The 19,080-nt window shown below is 42.0% G+C and overlaps 1 protein-coding gene across 1 annotated transcript in view; it reads left to right on the top strand.

The window, feature by feature from the left end:
- Positions 1-10,632: 10,632 nt before the first annotated feature.
- Positions 10,633-19,080, top strand: part of PSMA5 (proteasome 20S subunit alpha 5) — a gene marked incomplete at its 5' end in the record, with an annotated part of 32,739 nt that continues 24,291 nt past the window's right edge. The window contains 2 exons of the mRNA XM_080692861.1: positions 10,633-10,661; positions 15,282-15,348. Of these exons, the coding sequence (XP_080548987.1) occupies positions 10,633-10,661; positions 15,282-15,348 (96 nt within the window). The remainder of the gene's footprint in view (positions 10,662-15,281; positions 15,349-19,080) is intronic.

Raw genomic sequence — 19,080 nt, 5'->3', positions numbered from 1 at the left:
GTATATAATCTCTTCCCTTCGTTATCAGTCCCCGAATGCTCCTAACTGAGCTGTGCTAGCATTTTAACTCTAGCTAATGCCTGGGAGCCAGCTGAGGAGGGAGGGGAAATGCCTGTGTTTCCTTGTACGAAAGTGACTTTCATTATGGAGAGAAGTACTAGCTTACTATGGAAAGGCAGACCACTCTGCAAGCTTTGAAAAGCACAGAGAGTCACAGAACAAATATCCTTAAGGATCTCCCTCCAGATGTCCCGTCCCTTGTTTCAGGGTTTCCAGCTTTTCCAAAAAGTGATGACCTGCCTTGGCTGCACATTTAAATGTCTCTGGAGCTCTGTGACTATCTGTCCTGAGTGTGTGGCTCCAGTGTCAACTCTTTCACTGCAGGAGATAGAAGCCTCTTTGTAAGCTACTAAAGAGACCCTCTGTCTTTCACACTTGGCTATTCAAGAAGGGGGACCCTGGCCTTTTCATTATCCCTCTTAAGAATGTCAATACAACTTGCAGTAGCCAGACAACTCTACTGTCCTTAGAGGCATTTTCCCCCTCCCCCTAGTAGTTCAAATCCCTGAAATTATATCTCCCCACAGGTTATTTTCCCAGGTCACCAATGATAGAATCTTTAGCAAAGGGGGTACTACCTTGTGCTAGAAACCCCTGTTCCTATATTACCCTGTGCCCTTCAGCTAGTGCGAGTCAGTCCTGAAACCCATCTTTAGGTACAGCACCTCTGGGAAGCAATGGCTAAGGCGTAATTGACACATGTATTAGCTCCTTAGGGCTGTCGCGACAAAGTGCCGCAGGCTGAATGGCTGGAACAATAGAATTCTTTTTTTTTTTTTTTTTTTTTTTTTTTGCAAAGAGTTAGACTCTTTGCAACCCAGTGAGACCCTGCTACAAAATAAAGAATAAAAATATAGGGCTAGGGGTGTAGCTCAGATGTACAATGCCTTTGGGTTCTATCCCCAGTACTGAAAAAAAAAAAAAAAAAGGTTAAGAAGAAAACAGCCAATATTTCGTCCATAGCCCTCCAAGGTCAAATGACCCAGCAGAATAAATCTCTAAGGCCCCTGCAATGCTAGCCAATCATCTGACCTAAAACAGGGAGATCATGAGGGCTAGCACATTCTCTGCAAAAAGGAGCCACTGGAGAGAGAAGTGTCCTTTTTGTTCAAGGAAAGCAAAATGGTCAGCAAGACATGAGCCATTCTGGAAGATGGCAGAACTGGTAGACAGAAAGCCTTGTAGATAGTGTAGAAGTAATGCTGTGGAGCCTTGCCTGGCCTTAAAAGAAAATTATAATTTATGTTTGCCCACCATTAGGCTACTTGGTTTTGAACAGGAAAAGTATAGCCAAAAACAGGTGTGTTATTCTGGGGTAAAAGAAGAGTCATACTCATGGAGCCACTTAAAAGACCACCCAGATAATTTAACTAGCTATCACCTGACTTTGCCTCCCCTTATATTCTATATTATAATTTATGATACTTCTGCTTTTAATCTCACAGAAGAAATATAAAATGGCAAAGATGCCCCAAACTTCTGAGTCTTTATAAAATGCTATAAAACTAAACCTGTCCCTCTTGAGGTTTTGCAAGTCCAGGACCACTGGACACCATAAAAGGAAAATTTTCTATTCCCATAAGGTACAGGAGGGTCTAAAAGTTCTTCTCAGCCGGGTTAATTAAAAAAGTATAAAATAGGTGTCTGGGAGTGTAGCCTGGAGATAGAAGGGCTTCCAGGAACCCCAGTACTACCAAATTAAAAAAATAATAATAATAAAATAAAAGTTCTGCTCAAAGTTAAAAAAAAAAGAAGCCCGTTTAATTTCCCTTATGTACTTACGTACTATAAACCAGGAATCTTGCTTCTTTCTATTCTTGTGGAATTTTTTTCCTTTTTAATTATGGAAATTTCTTTGCTAAACCAGAAATTCTAAACATATTTAGAGAGTTAGTGGTGTCCGTGCAGATGGCGTCACCTGGAGCTTGAGCTCCTGCACACTAGTGTCGGAGACAATGGCCAAGAACAAATCAAGGGGCAAAAGTCTAGCCAAAAATATTTAAGGCTAAAAACAAAGCAAAACCGGTTACTACTAATCTTAAGAAGTTAAACACTGGGAATGATGAGAAAGTTAACAGAGTGAATATAGCTTTTGTAAACATACAGAAGGAACTTGCAGCCGGTAGTGGTGGCGTACGCTTGTAATCCCAGCATTCTGGAGGCTGAGACCTGGAGGATCGCGGTTTGCGGACAGCCTCAGCTACTTAGTGAGACACTCTTAGTGAAAACCGGTTTCAAAATAAAGAATAAAAAGTAGGGCAGGGGGTGTAGCTCGGAGGTCGAATGCCCCTGGGTTCCATCCCCAGACCCGTAAAAAAAAAAAAAACAAAAAAAAATAACTTGCAAACTTTTCGAAAAGGCTTTCTCTTGAACCTCTTCAAAAAGAGCTGATTCCGCCGGGCGTGGTGGCGCACGCTTGTAATCCCCGCCCTTGGGAGGCAGAGACAGGAGGATCGCGCAGGTTCGAAGCTAGCCCCGCGCGCTGGCTTAGGAGACCCTGTTTCCAAATAAAAATGCAAAAATAGGTCTGGGAGTGTAGCCCGGAGGTAGAAGGGCTTCCAGGAACCCCAGTACCACCAAAAAAAAAAAAAAAAAAAAAAAAAAAAGCTGATTCCTCAGCAGCAGCGTGAAAATGAGCCAGTGAAGGTTGATGAAGCTACAAGATTAATGGCTCAGTTGTAATATAATGGTGGTGTATCATAGTCCTCCAAAAGATCAATAAAGTCAATGTTTTATACCAAAAAAAAAAAAAAGTTAGTGGTGTCCCACTGAGTGGGAAAAAAAGATAACCTTAAACCTAAAGAAGAGATGCTTGGTTTATAGATGGCTCTGCCAAATATGTAAAAACAAATGACAGCAGTGGCATATAATCTTTAGTAAGCAAATTACTCTTACTGTTAAATAGGATCATAGCAACAAATACGCTTAGTTATAGGCTATGTTTTAGGCTTTGTGCCTTGAGGATATTTCACAATGTCATATATAACCTAACAGGCTGGCTACCTGGCTTCCAGTTTAAATGCTAATCATTTGGTCCAGGGTAAAGATAATATCTGGGTTATTGCACAATGGATTAACATGTCAATTTTTCTTGCAGATGCCTACTGCAATTGCAATACTACTGAAAAGCACATGAGTGGCTTTGTTGACCAAATACAAATGGCTTACAGATGTAAGGTAGCCTGCATTCTTCCTTGAATATATATTCTTTCCTAAATAACCTCTGCACTTTGTCTCTGCCTGGCATGTGCTAAAATTCTTTTCTGCCATGGAAGCCGAGGACCCCAAGGTCCTGAGGTGAGTTTCCCTTCCCCAATCCTGAAAACTCCTCATGACTCTCCATGAAATCATCGTGTTTTCCCGTGACACTGTCATGCTCAGTCATTGGCTGGGACTGCTCAGTTACTACGTGTGGATGAGTTTACTAGAATCAAAGCTAGTTAAAACTACACTATTTTGTGTTAATGACTAGTTACTTAAAAATATTCCTACAAGATAATTAAGGTAAAAAATCTTGTATAGAGAAGCAGCCAAACCTAAAGTATCTTTTTTATGTAAATAATAATTTTAGATGCTAGAGATAAATGTGAACAGATGTATTATAGAACATAATATTTAGGAAGAGCAAAAAGATCTTGATTGATTTGAAATCACTTTTTAAATTCTCCACATATTTTCTGCCATTCACCCAGGAATGTCTGACACAAGTGGTGATATATGGCAACTGATAACAAATCTACTACTTTCAATATTTATTAGGCTATTAACTTTGTAAAATGATTTCATTTTCAGCCGGGCGTGGTGGTGCACGCTTGTAATCCTCGCGCTTGGGAGGCTGAGACAGGAGGATCGCACGGGTTCCAAGCCAGCCTCAGCTACTTAGTGAGGCTCTCAGCAACTTAGTGAGACCCTGTTTTCAAATAAAATATTTTAAAAAATAGGTCTGGGAGTTTACCCTGGAGGTAGAAAGCCTCTGGGTTTCAACCCCAGTGCCACCACCCCCAAAAAAAGATTTCATTTTCTTCCAGTTGAAGGACAAGGTTTCTAATCTATAGTTTGAAAAGTTTCATGGTTTATAGTAATATAGTTTAGACCTTGTGTTTCCTCTATAAAATAATTATGGCAGCTTTCAAGTAGAGGATCATTTTCATTTCTTTGCAAATGTCCAAAAAAAGGCCATTCTACCTCTGAGCTACACCCCCCCCCAATCCTATTTATTTTTTTATTTGCAGGTTGGGGGATTGAACCCAGGGGCATTTTGCTTTTAATCTATACCCCCAGTTCTATTTTTTTTATTCTTTATTCTGAATAAGAAAGAGTTCTAGTCCTCAAAGCCTTCACATTCCAATTACTTTCCTTCCAGGGGCATTCTACTCCCGATCTACACCCCCAGTTCTATTTTTTATTTTGAAACAGGATCTCACTAACTTGTGGAGGGTTTCACGAAGTAGCTGAGGCTGGCTATGAAGCCCTGATCTTCTTGTCTCAGCCTCCCAAGTACTGGTATTACAAGTGTGAGCCATCATGCCTGGCTATTTTTTTTTAAATAGAGTACCACTAGCCGGGCATGGTGGCGCACATTTGTAATCCCAGCATTCAGGAGGCTGAGACCAGAGGATCGCGGTTCACGGACAGTCTCAGCTACTTAGTGAGGCCCTCTGCAACTCAGTGTGACCTGGTTTCAAAATAAAGAATAAAAAATAGGGTAGCTCAGAGGTCGAATGCCACTGGGTTCCATCTCCAGACCCACAAAAAAAAAAAAAAAAGAAAGAAAGAAAGAAAGAGAGTACCACTAATTTGCAGAGAGCCACACTAAGTTGCTGGTGCTTGCTTCAATGCTGTGATACTCCTATCTCAGCCTCTCAAGTACTGGGATTACAGCCATGTGCCACCATGCCCAGTTTCCAAAATATTTGAGAGGTCTCACTCTATGGACGAATGTATGACATTACATTAAGATAATATAAGTCATTAATGTCCAAATGACTTAACATTTCTCTTTCCCTTCCTCCCTTCCTCTCTTTCTTTCTTTCTTTTTTTGGGTGGTACTGGGGTTCCTGGAAGCCCTTCTACCTCTGGGCTACACTCCCAGACCTATTTTTTATATTTTTATTTGGAAACAGGGTCTCTTAAACCAGCAAGGCTGGCTTCGGAACCTGCGCGATCCTCCTGTCTCTGCCTCCCAAGCGCGGGGATTACAAGCGTGCGCCACCACGCCTGGCTATGACTTAAAATTTCTTCCAGGAGAAATAGTCCTTATCTCTTAGTGCTTCACTTAAAAAGGCTATAACCAACACACTTTTGCCTGTCTTATTTTTAAAAAATACTTTATAGCTAGGTGTGGAGGTGCATGCCTGTAATTCCAGTACTTGAGGCTAAAACAGGAGGATCACAGGTTAGAGGACAGCCTCAGCAAGTAGTGGGATTCTCATCAACCTAGTGAGGCCCTGTTTCAAAATAAAAATAAAATAGTGTTGGGGGTATGGCTCAGATTTAGAATGCCCCTGGGTTCAATCCCCAGGACCACATACACAAAATAGAGTTTATAAATTTTAATAGTAGTGACACAATGCTGAATTCTCTTGCTCTACTTCTTTAAGCTGGGGATATAGATTAGTGGTACAATACTTACTTGTCTAGCATGCCTAAGAGCCTGGGTTCAGTACCCATTCACATTGGAAATTCCCTGGCTTTCTACAATTAAAACAGATTTGAGCCTGGGTTTCCGTGGGGATTAGCACTCATACATGTGGCAGCCAAAATTTCCCCATGACGTCTGTCCTTTTGTTTCTCCCTTTCCAAGTCCCTATTATTATAAACTGAGTTAGCAACCTGCAGTAGTGATTCCAGATTAAATTTGTCTGAATACAACACCAGTGTTTGGAGTTTCCTCTTTATATCAGGTGCAGATTGAATTAAGGATTTGTCTCTGAGGATGGCTTCCTCCTCTACCAAGTCTGGAGTCAGGTTCGTGATTGTGTGTGTGTGTGTGTGTGTGTGTGTGTGTGTGTGTGTGTTACTGGGGATGAAACCCAGGATCATTCTGCCTCTGAACTACATCCCCAGCCCCCCCACCTTTTGCAATACTAGGAATAGAAGCCAGAGGCATTTTACCTCTGAGCTACATCCCCAGCCCTATTTTTTCTTCTTTACTTTGAAATAGGGTCTCATTGAGTTTCAGAGGGCCTCATTAAGTAGCTGAGGCTGTCTGTGAACTGTGATCCTCCTGTTTCAGCCTCCCAAATGCTGGGATTACAAGTATGTGCCACCACGCCCGGTTTACCAGGTTGGTGAATTTTATTATGGCTTCCTTTAGTCTTTTGAGAAAGGCCATTGGTAACTCATCTGCACTCTGATGTGTAGCTGCCAATAAGTCATAGTTGAGGGGTTTGATCTTAGCCCTTCTCAGTCCCTTTATTATCCAATATTGAAAATAGGTCCTTTTCCAAGCATACCTTTTTATTTTTTTTATTTTTTATTTTTTTAAATTTATTTATATATATATATTTTTTGCGGGTCTGGGGATGGAAACCAGGGGCATTCGACCTCTGAGCTACATCCCCTGCCCTATTTTTATTCTTTATTTTGAAACAGGGTCTCACTAAGTTGCAGAGGGCCTCACTAAGTAGTAGCTGAGGCTGTACGGGAACCGCGGTCCTCTGGTCTCAGCTTCCCGAATGCTGGATTACAAGCGTGCACCACCATGCCCGGCTCCAAGCATACCTTATATTATCATGGTCCCACAAAGGATCATCTGATGGGACAGCCTGTTCTATTGGGATCATTTGTTCCACTCTCACAGAGGAATATTGGGAATTATAACAATCATCACCCACTTCCCAGCCTTTTTTGGGGGGCGGGGTGGTATTGGGGATGGAACCCAGGGGTATTCTACCTCCGAGCTACACCCCCAGCCCTATTTTTTTTTAATTCTTTAATTTGAAACAGGGTCTCACTACATTGCAAAGGTCCTCACTAAGTAACTGAGGTTGTCTGCGAAGCACAATCCTCCTGTTTCAGCCTCCCAAATGCTGGGATTACAAGCTTGCGCCATCATGTCCAGCTCAGCCTGCTTATATACTCAGTATCTCTCTTGTGAGGTCAGGGTCTGAGCTAAGAGCAACTGGACAACCCTCCAAGTATAAAGAATTGAGTAGGCTGGTAATGGTGGCACACGCTTGTAATCCCCGCGCTTGGGAGGTGGAGACAGGAGGATCGTGCTGGTTCGGAGCCAGCCTTGCTGGCTTAAGAGACCCTGTTTCCAAATAAAAAAAATATAAAATAGGTCTGGGAGTGTAGCCCGGAGGTAGAAGAGCTTCCAGGAACCCCAGTACCACCAAAATAAATAAAGAAAAAAAGAATTGAGTAGGCCTTTTTATTGTGGTGCTAGGGTTTGAACCCAGGAGCATTCTACCTGTGAGTTATACCCCCAGCTCTATTTTATTTTTTATTTTGAAACAAGGTCTCACTAAGCTGCTGAGGGTCTCATTAAATTGCTGAGGCTGCCCTTGAACCTGTGATCCTTCTGTCTCACATTTCCAATACAGGGATTACAGGCATGTGCCACCATGCTGGGCTAATCACTTCTTTAAAGGACTCTTTAAAAAAGGAATACATAATTCAACTTTCAATGAAACAGACTGAAGTTTTATGGCAAAGTGCTAGTTTTTATGCCATAACAATCTATTCTCTTAAAACAAGATTCTTATTCCCAATCAGCCATCTGCAACTTCCCTTCACTTATGTTATATATGGCAGTAACACATTTAACCCATAGAAGCTGAGCACATTTTGTGCTCAAGCAAAAGAATAGGTAGTGAATTTATAAGCAACATTTTTCAAGAGAAAGCTATTGACAAACTGACAAGAAACTAAAGGGTTACCATTCTTTTCTGAGAATTCTAAAAGATCCCTAATGATGCTACTTGTAATTTCTTCTGTTTTTTTTATTTTTTTATTTTTTATTTTTTGGTGGTACTGGAGTTCCTGGAAGCCCTTCTACCTCCGGGCTACACTCCCAGACCTATTTTTACATTTTTATCTGGAAACAGGGTCTCCTAAGCCAGCGCGCGCGGCTGGCTTCGAACCTGCGCGATCCTCCTGTCTCTGCCTCCCAAGCGCGGGGATTACAAGCGTGCGCCACCACACCCGGCCTTCTTCTGTTTTATTAGTACCCATCTGATTGGCTAGGGACTACAAAATTAAGTTCCTATTGAATTCAGGAAGGAAGTCAGGAAATAAACAGTGGGTGGGTAAGAAAGATACTATTCCAGAAAGGTACATTTTACATTTCCCCACCACTGAAATGCCTTGGTGTCTTACAAACCTAATCTAGGGCCAAGAATAGCCCTATCTTAGGGCTAGCGAGGTTAAGGACTTGGCCAGTGGAATCACATAGACTGCCCAGTAATGACTTTTTTCTTCCCTCTAACCCTCTCCATTTTATTAAGGTAGCTTCAACAAATAGAAAAAATTGATTATAGTATAACACATTTTGATATATGTATATGTTGAATGATTAAATAAAGCTAATTAATGTATCCATCACCAACTCTTTTTTGTTGTTGTTGTTGTTGCAAGAACATTTAACACCTACTTTGTAGTATTGGGGATCAAACTCAGGGGTGTTCTATCTCTGAGCTACACTCCCAGCCCTTATTTATTTTGAAACAGGGTTTCAGCTAAATTACAATGTACTGGTTAACAATCTGTGATCCTTCTGTCTCAGCCTCCCAAGTGCTAGGTTTACAGATGAGTACCCAAGGACCTGGACATGAACCTGACAATTTTGTTAACTATAGGCATCCTGCTATGCAATAGATCTCCAGAACATGTCCATCTTGTCTGAAACTGAACCATTTAACTTAACACCTACCTACCCACCACGACGACTTCTTTCTGTGATACTGGGATTAAACACAGGAGCATTCTGCCTCCAGGCTACATCCTCAGCCCTATTTTATTTTATTTTGAAAAGAATCTTGTTTAAGAAGCTGAGGCTGACTTGCAATTCTGTTTAAGCCTCTCAAGTACCAAATTACAGTTGTGAGCCACCACACCTGGCTCCGCCATGACTGTTTTGTGTGTGTTGGTGATGTTGGTGTTGGTATTGGGAATTAAACCCAGAAGCATTCTATCTCTGAGCTATAATCCTCAGCCATATTTTATCTTGTTGTTTTTTGTTTTGTTTTTTGATGCTAGAGGTTGAACATAGGGGCATTCTAACTCTTGATTTACACCCCTGGCCCTATTTTACTTATTTTGAAACAGGGTTAAAGTTGCAAAGGGCCTAAGTTGGTGAGGCTAGCCAAGAACTCACGATCCTCCTGTCTCAGCCTCCCAAGTACTGGGATCACTTGCATGTACCACCACACCCAGTTTATTTATTTTGAAACAGGGTCAAGGCTGGCCTCGAACCTGTGATCCTCTTGCCTGTATCCCAGATACCAGGATTGCAGAAACGCACTACCCCATCCCTGGCTTTAAACTACTTTACTTGAACAAATAATTAATTTACTCTGTTTCCACCAAGTTATGAAGTTGCTCTTCTACCATTAGGGAAGGGAAGCAAAAAAGCACAAAAATGAAAGGTATTTAGCTCTTCAAGAATAATAGAAAAAGCTGAACAACCTGAATCTGAGGGTTTTTTTTTTTTTTTTGTGGTACTGTGGATGGAACCCAGGGCCCTTCTACATCCCTGGCTACACTCCCAGACCTATTTTATATTTTATTTGGAAACAGGGTCTCTTAAGCCAGCTGAGGCTGGCTTCGAACCTGCGTGGTCCTCCTGTCTCAGCCTCCCAAGCGCGGGGATTACAAACATACGCCACCACGCCCGGCATAAATCTGGGATCTTGATCATCAGGGAGAAACCTGTATGAGGTAGTTGGGGAAGGGAATCTGGTAAAACTACCTCAAGCCATACGGAAATTTGAAGGCTTTCTACAGACTAAGCCACACCAATTTTTGCAACAAATGAGCCAGCTGACTGAGGCGTCCATCCAGTGCGCTGGCTCAGACCCACCAGCAGCGCGCATCTCCGCCCAAGTACGGGAGGCCGCGCCGCAGCCCGCAGCGCGAGGGATCCGGAGAGGCAGGTGGAGCGCCTGGAGGAAATGACCCACGTCCTAAGGCTGAGATTAAGGGAGATGGCGAGGAACCTATCAAGTCAGGATTCAAACAGCCCAACTCTGGGCACTAGCTCTCCCAGCTGCCATCGTGAGGCGGGCTCACACCTACTCTAAAACGCTCGCTCTCGACACTCGCCTCCATTTCCCAGCGCCCCTAGCAACCACCCGCGATGGAAAGCGGAAGGACGCCCCTGGTCCCGCCTCCTTAATGCTCACCGAGGTCCGCGAAGGAAGCGCCTTGGTCCAATCACCTCGTCAGCAACTAGGACTAGCCAATAGGAAGCAGGTGCTGCAGGGCGGGCTAAAGAGGTCGCGGGCGCATGCGCTGTTGGAAGCAGAGGGCCCTTGGTGCTGTGGCCGTGTGGTTGAGTTGGTGCTGGTGGTTTCTTGCTGGTCCTCCGGATCCCGGCGTAGTCCCTACCCGCCTCTTTCGGTCCTCACCATGTTCCTCACCCGGTCCGAGTACGACAGGTCTGTGCAGCAGGGAGATACTGGGTCTGGATTTTTGGGTGGGCGGGCCTGGGGCCCGGCTGCGGCCTGGGTTCTGCAGTGTCATGGGGCGCCCCGAGAACCCGACGGAGTCTGGCCGGATCTAGGGGTCTGTTACCCTCATCCTGAACATGCCGTGATTCCCCAAACTCGACTTGAGCAGATCGGCCTCACTGGTCCTACTGCTGAGTCACTGCTGGGTTTTAACTCAGTGCGAAAGCGAGAAAGTCGGGTTTGTGCTTGGGGAATAGGGCTGAGGGGGGCCAGAACTCCGACCTTTAACCCGGAGAAGGTTGGAGGTCACTCCTTCCCCGTTCATCTTTTCATGCTAAGTATGAGCTCCCCCCCTGTTTGACGTGGAATGTGTTATCTGGGATATAAAGCAACCGGAGACTATTAAGTAGTTATGTAGTCGGGCGTACTGGGATGTACAGTTTCTGCAAAAGCGCCAAGGCAGTCCCAACTATGCCCCAATCTATTGTCTGGAATTTGATTTTATAGAAACCAGAACTTTAAATGGTTCTCAAGAGATTTCTCATAATGCTGATTTCACTTGACCATAGTTTTTAAAAATCTCTTTTATAAAAGTTTAAAGCAAGTTAATTTTAGTGTTGAAAGCCAAGTGTAGTTTTTGAAAATCAAAAGTTGTGAGATTGTGTTCACTTAAAACTTTCAGAGCATGCACATTTTTATGCCGTAGACATTTTAACTTTCGGTTTCTTTTTTGATCAGTTAAGGTTTCAGATAGCTATTAAGTTTGTTACAAAGCTAGGAAAAACAGACATTTTCTTTACCATGCACTAGGTAGCTTGAAAAAGTGCTTTTCTTGTCTCAGATATGTTGACGCTGACAAAGTTCATTCTCTACAGCTATCACTTTTTCATCCTTTACTGACTCATGTAAATACAGCATCTTTTCTTACTGTCAAGTAAAATGTCTTTGTTAGTCAATATTTAGCTTCCAGGGTATTGAAAGAGGATCATCTTTGGGTGATAGAATTTTGAATTAAAATGTGTATGAGGAAATCATTATCCTCATCAGAAGCCTTTAAATCTTGTGATTATTTACTTAACATATGCATTGATTGCTTTGTGGTGTTTTTGTTTCTTCCCAAGAATGCCTAAAATACAGGTCTTTCTTAATCAGCATTGAATGAAATTAAGAAATACTTATTCTTATATAGAAAACTGTTTGTAAAAGAATTGTTTACAAAAGTAACTTTAGTGGGAAACAAATGTATTGACACCATTGGAGGAATTTAAATCAACACTGGAAATTCTGATGAGAGATTGCATTCAGTATTAGGAGTTGATGGAAAACTTAAAAAAGACACTGATATTTAAATTGGGTCTTGATGAAGTAAGGGGTGTGTGTGTGCAATATAAGTGTGGTACTGGGGATTGAAGCCAGAAGCATTTTATTTCTGAGCTACATCCCTAGCCCTTTTTTATTTTTTTATTTTGAAACAGGATCTGGCTGAGTTGCTGAGGGCTTGGAACCTATGATCCCCCAGCTCAGCCTCCCAAGTACTGGGATTAAGGTGCGTGCCACCAAACCCCACTTGGATAGCTTTTAATACAAGGTTAAGGAGTTTGGGTCTTATTCTGTAGGCAGCGGTGTGCCATTAATTTTTGTTTTATAATTGTATTTTATAGAGATTGAGTGGAGTAGAGGAATGAGCAAGTCAGTACCAGTTAGGCCATTACAATAGTCAGGTGAAAGGTAATGAGAGCCTTGAGAATGCAAGCAAGAGTGATGTGTTATTGTGGGGGAGGAATTGATATGAACTAGACCAGTATGACTTGGCATGTGATAGGATATGGGAGAAAGGGGAGAGGAATGAGTCAGGCCATTCAAAACTATACAGCTGGAGGAGCAGGGAGATTGAAAATTATTTAAAAATAAATCTGAATTAGAAATGGTACCAGATGAAGCTGATTTCACTGAGTGACATGATCTAAAGAGCTACTCTTTGAGATTGGGAAATGTTGAGAGTTAGGTGCTAGTGGGCTGTCTAAGTGGAAATGTTCAAACATCGAGATTACTAGGAAAGAAGTCAAACTGGTAATAGAGATTTGGAAGAACTGGTACTTAGCACATATGAAATAGCCCAAGGAAGCAATAAAGTTTGAGAAAAGCACATGATTAGAGCCCATATTAGGGAAGATAAAATAGCCTCACTAGAATGAAGTTTCTAAATTGGGGTGAAAAATATTACAACCACATAGTGCTTTAAAACTCATAGTTAGATGCTGCAACTCAGTATTTAATTGTCTTGTAAAGAAGACAGGACAAGTATTTTTTGTTGGGAGAAGCCCCAAACTTCCTTTTAAATGGCCTCAGGGATATTACCTCAGCAAACAAGGCAGGCAGTATGGTAGAAGAATTGAGAGCTTGAGTTTTGGCAGTCTGACCGATTGCCTAAATCCGCGTGTGTGTGTGTGTGTGTGTGTGTGTGTGTGTGTGTGTGTGTGTGTGTGTTACTGGGGATGAAACCCAGGGGGCATTCTAACTCTGAGCTACGTCCCCAGCCCTATTTTTTGTTCTTTATTTTGAAACAGGGTCTAAATTGTGGAGGGCCTCACTAACCTGAAGCCAGCTTTGAACCTGTGACCCTGTTTCAGCCTTCCAAGTACTGGGATTACAAGCGTGCACCACCATACCCAGCTCTTATTCTTTATTATGAAACAGGGTCTCACTAAATTTAGAAGGGCTTCACTAAGTAGCTGAGGCTGTCCAAGAACCACAACCCTCCTGTCTCAGCCTCAGCCTCCCAAGTACTGGGATTAAAAGCATGGGCCACCATGCCCAGCCGGGATTACCTAATTCTAATTCTTGCTGAATGACTTTGGACCACTCTCTGTGTCTCAACATTCTCATATACAAAGTAGTATTTACCTTAGAATACTATTTCACAGAATTGTTTTTTGAGAATTAAATCATAGTGCCAGACATATAGTAAATGATTGGCAAGTGCCAACTCCTACTATTGTCTGTTTTATATTTTGGAATTATGTATAAAATTTCCTTGAAAAATGGGTTTTTGGTTGTGTGTGTGTGTGTGTGTGTGTGTGTGTGTGTGTGTTGCTAGAGATGGAACCCAGGACCTCGTGCATGCTAGGCAAGTGCTCTACCATGGAGCTATAGCTGCAGCCCCTTAATTAAACTTAAAAGCACTGTACTAGCTGGGCATTGTGGCACATGCTTGTAATCCCAGGATTTGGGAGATTGAGACAGGAGGATTGCAGGTTTGAAGACAGCCTTAGTAAGTAGGGACTCTCACCAATCTAGTGACTCATCAATCTAGTGAGACCCTGTTTCAAAATAAAGAACAAAAAATAGGGCTTAGGGTGTAGCTTGGTGATAGAATGCCTCTGGGTTCAATTCCCAGTACCAAAAAAAAAAAAAAAAAAAAGAAGAAGAAAAGAAAAAAAAAAAAAACTGTACTAGGTTTTATAAAGTCCAGACTTCATATACCAAGGGTTACAATGGTTTCCATGCATTTTTTCAAATATTTTTAAAGTTTTTGTGTGCTGAAAGCTTTTATAGCTAATGCCATGAGTGATGTTTCTTTTCCATGGGGATTTCCAACATGTAAGGAAAGGTGGAGGGGGCAGAGTATTTAAGAGTGTGAAAAGCAAGGCCTGGTGTGGTGGCACATGCTTGTAATCCCAGTATTTAGGAGGCTGACACCCAAGGATCATGGTTCACGGACAGCCTCAGCTACTTAGCACGGCCCCTCACAACTCAATGAGACCCTGTTTCAGAAATAAAAAAGACCAGCCGGGTGTGGTGGCGCACGCTTGTAATCCCCGCGCTTGGGAGGCAGAGACAGGAGGATCGCGCAGGTTCGAAGCCAGCCGCGCGCGCTGGCTTAGGAGACCCTGTTTCCAAATATAAAATGTAAAAATAGGTCTGGGAGTGTAGCCCGGAGGTAGAAGGGCTTCCAGGAACCCCAGTACCACCAAAAAAAAAAAAAAAAGAAAGAAAGAAAGAAATAAAAAAGACCAAAAAATAGGGCTGGGAGTGTAGCTCAAAGGTAGAATGCCCCTGGGTCATCCCCAGTATAAAGAGAGTCATGAGTCAGTATAAATATCTGTTGCATGAACAAACTTGTTTAATTTAGGAACTACATCTCAGTCTGTTTAGATAACAATATTTCATACAAATAAGTAGAGAAATGTACTTGCAAGCAGCTTTTACTAAAAAGCAAGATATTAATGTCAAATGCACACATAGAAAGAGGATAAGAAAAAAAAAACGCACGTTTTCTTGGGAATTGCCTGCTAGTTTAGGGGCATGAACTTATCAAAGGAATTGGTAAGTTGATTCAGAATTGATCTAGATTGGTTGGGATTGAGGCTGAAATTTCACCTGTTCTTGTTCGATCAGTGTAGGAAGAATTTCTGAGAGAGGGGCAGAAGTGATCTATATGCAGGTTCAAAGGGCTACGAATTGTTGTGGGCAAAATAAAGAGTAATGACAGTATGCATATCCTGTCCTCATCTGAGCTAGTTGTCAAGGAACTTGAGCTCAATGTCTGTCTAGTTCATTCTTCTGACAGTTTTAAATGCTTTCTTTTTTTTTTTTTATTAATTACAGGGGTGTGAATACTTTTTCTCCTGAAGGAAGATTATTTCAAGTGGAATATGCCATTGAAGCTATCAAGGTATAATAGCATTACTATAATTTTTGAAATTTCGTGGCAGATTTATACTTTGTTAGCAGAACATTTAGAGAAAATGTGTTTCAGCTATTCCTTAGAAAATGTTTCCATATTCCTTTAACCAAACACTGCAATTTCAATCCTATTCTCAACATCTGTTTTAAAATGTTTTGAGCAGGTTACTACTTCATAATTATGTAAGTAACTTTTTCTCAGTGGGGATATCCCTTTATGTTTGAGTTTATAATCCTCTTAGCTGAAACCGGGCATGGTGGTGCACACTTGTAATCCCAGCGCTTGGACAGGAGGATCCCACAGGTTTGAAGCCAGCCTCAGCTACTTAGTGAGGCTCTCAGCAACTTAACGAGACCCTGTTTCCAAAATAAAGTATAAAGTAAGTCTGGGAGTGTAGCTCGGAGGTAGAAAGCCCCTGGGTTCCACTCCTAGCTACACACACACACACACACACACACACACACACACACACACTAATCATCATCATCATCATCGTCGTCGTCATCATCCTCTTAGCTCTAAAGAGGATGTAGAAGTCCAGAGTTAGCCCTGTATTACTTTCTATGTTTTGTTATCTTGACCAAATCCTGTAACTGATCACTCTCTGTTCTTGTAGGTAAAGTTGTGAATTTGGACTAGACCCTAGAGACTGAGTAAGAGATGTATTCCTGTGATCTCATAACATAATGTATTTCAAAATAGTATTCCAAAAATTAGAAAGAAAGATACCTTGCCAGGTCTGGTGGCACATTCGAGGGGGGGCACTACATGGAGTCAGTTCATATATTCCCTCACGTCTCTTTCTCCTCTCCCCAGTTCTTACTAAGGTGGGTGGGAAGAGAAATTAGAAAGGCATATATCAAAATATCTGTTCGTGGCTGGGTGTGGTGGCACTCCTTTGTAATCCCAGTACTCAGGAGGCTAACACAGGAGAATCACAGGTTTAAGGCCAGCCTCAGTAGCTTAGTGAGGCCCTCTGCTACTTAGGGAGGTTCTGTTTCAAAATAAAAAATAAAATAGGGCTGGGTATAGCTGGGCGGTAGAACAGCCCTGGGTTCATCAGTCTCCAGTACTACACACATGCACAAAAGAAATCTGTTAGCTGGGCATGGTGGTGAATGCCTATAATCTCAGTGGTTGGGAGGCTAAGCCAGAAAGAGTGCATGTTTGAAAGCAGCCTCAGCAACTTAACAAGGCCCTGTTTCCAAATAAAATAGGACTAGGAGTATAACTTAGAGGTAGAATGCCCCTGGACTCAATCCCCAGCACACCAAAAAAAAAAAAAAAAAAAAAAAGAGAGAGAGAGAGAAGAAGAAAAAGAAGACCTAGAGGTAAATGTAAGTGTAAAAAGAAACTTATCTTGAATAATTTATCTTGATAAATTTTATAAAACACCCTGTCTCAAAATTACTGACTTTTTAGTTGGCAGCCTCGAAAGTTAGAGGCCAAATTGAACAGGCTGAAAGTTTATTTTCAAGCTATGAAAGCACTTGGCGCAATAATTATAGGACCGAGAGAATAGTTTGGCATTGTGGACTGGATAATTGTTAGGCGGGCCTGTCTCTCTGTGTTGTAGGGTGGTTAGCACTCCTGGCCACTACCCATTAGATGCCCGCAGCACTTACTGTGACAGCTGAAAATGTATGCAGACTTTGCTAACTGTTCTGTAGGGGACAAAATTATTCCAGATTAAGAACCACCATACTAGGTAGAATGTAAACATATAGACGAATTCTTTTCTATGCCGTTGAGGATTCAAAATCAGTAAATTAAACGTGAGACAATTAGAGAACAATTCAACTGCTATATTCGTTTTTCTAACAATGGTTTTTGACAATTTTTAAAAATTTAGATGTGTATACATGTAGTAATAGAGTCAAAAGGTAAAATTGTACAACAAAACAGCAGACCCTAGGTCTTGCCCCATCTATTTTCAGCTTCCCAGAGGCAACACTTTAAACTGTTTTAGTTGTTAAGTTCTTGGTAATTTGCCTTTGTATATCTAGAAATCAGACTTAGATTTTTTTTAGGCATTATTGAAATTTTCATTATGGAGGGTAAAGACTTCGCCATCTTTCACTTTCCTATATACTGCCACGTACAACTGCCTACAAGGGTGGGGATAGAACAGCTCTCTATGTATTTTATTATGTATAATAAAATTATTAATTCATTATAACAGATTACTTACACATATTAATTTAGTATGTATATATCAGTAATTCACTCCCCAAGTCTCTACAAGTTATGTATATCCTCTCAAAACACTCAAGCTCAAATAGTCTATTAAAGATTCTTAAAGAAGCCGGGTGTGGTGGCGCAGGCTTGTAATCCCCGCGCTTGGGAGACGGAGACAGGAGGATCGCGCTGGTTCGGAGCCAGGCTCACTGGCTTAAGAGACCCTATTTCCAAATAAAAAAATATAAAATAGGTCTGGGAGCGTAGCCCGGAGGTAGAAGGGCTTCCAGGAACCCCAGTACCACCAAAAATAAATAAATAAATAAATAAATAAATAAATAAATAAATAAAATATTCTTAAAGAAATTTTGGTGCTTTCTGACTCACTTCAATCTAGACTGGTTTTTATTTGGGTCTGCTATATAGTTCCAGACTTAAGACTTTCTTTCAAAGTCAGGATCAGATTTTCTGCCTAGAAGGGCCGGGGATGTAGCTCAGTGCTAAAGCACTTGCCGGGGATGCATAGACGCATGCACTGGGTGTGATCCCCATCTCCAGTGCCACAAGAAACAAGCAAAAAATCATTCTAGGGATTCCTCATTTTGGGGTTAGTTTTTTGTTGTTTTATTTTTGTATGTGTACTGGGGATTAAACTCGGGCATTGTACTTCTGTGCAATGCCCCCAGACATTTATTTGTTTGTTTGTTTGTTTGTTTGTTTATGGTACTGGGGATGGAACTCAGGGGCATTGTACCTCTAAGCTACACCTGCAGCCCTATTTTTTTAGTCGTTTTAGTTTTGAAACGGTCTCACTGAGTTGTGAAGGGCCTCGCTAAGTAGCTGAGGCTGTCCACGAACCGCAATCCTCCGCTCTCTGCCTCCCAAATGCTGGGATTACAAGGATGCACCACCACACCCAGCACCCGGCAGACTTATATTTTGAAACCAGATCTCATTAAGTTGTGGTGGGCCTAAGTTGCTGAGACTGGCTGCAAACCTGTGATCCTCCTGTCTCAGCCTCCCAGGTATTCGGATTACAGTGTGTGCCACCACTCCTGGCCCATGGCATCATCGTCTTAAATTTTTATTTCCTCAGTTTGGTAGAACCCATTTTCTAGTAGTTTCATGGGAAGTCCCCCCCCCCTCCCCCGGTACTGGGGGTGAAACCCAGGGGCACTCTACCTCTAAGCTACACCCCCAGCCCTTTTTTATTCTATTTTATTTTATTTTATTTGTGGTACTGGGGTTCCTGGAAACACTTCTACCTCCGGGCTACACTCCCATACCTATTTTATATTTTTATTTGGAAACAGGGTCTCTTAAGCCAGCACGGCAGGCTTCAGACCAGGAGGATCCCCCTGTCTCCACCTCCCAAGTGCTGGGATTACAAGCATGCGCCACCACGCCCGACTCTTTATTTTGAAACAGGTTCTCACTGAGTTGCAAAGGGGCTCACCAAGTATTTAGCTGAGGCTTTTTAAGAACGGTGATCCTCCTGTCTCAAACTCCCAAATGCTGGGATTACAAGGATGTACCACCACA

The sequence above is a fragment of the Muscardinus avellanarius genome, assembly GCF_963383645.1.
Source record: "Muscardinus avellanarius genome assembly, chromosome: 3".
NCBI lineage: Eukaryota > Metazoa > Chordata > Mammalia > Rodentia > Gliridae > Muscardinus > Muscardinus avellanarius.
This window is presented reverse-complemented; position numbering and strand designations above follow the sequence as displayed.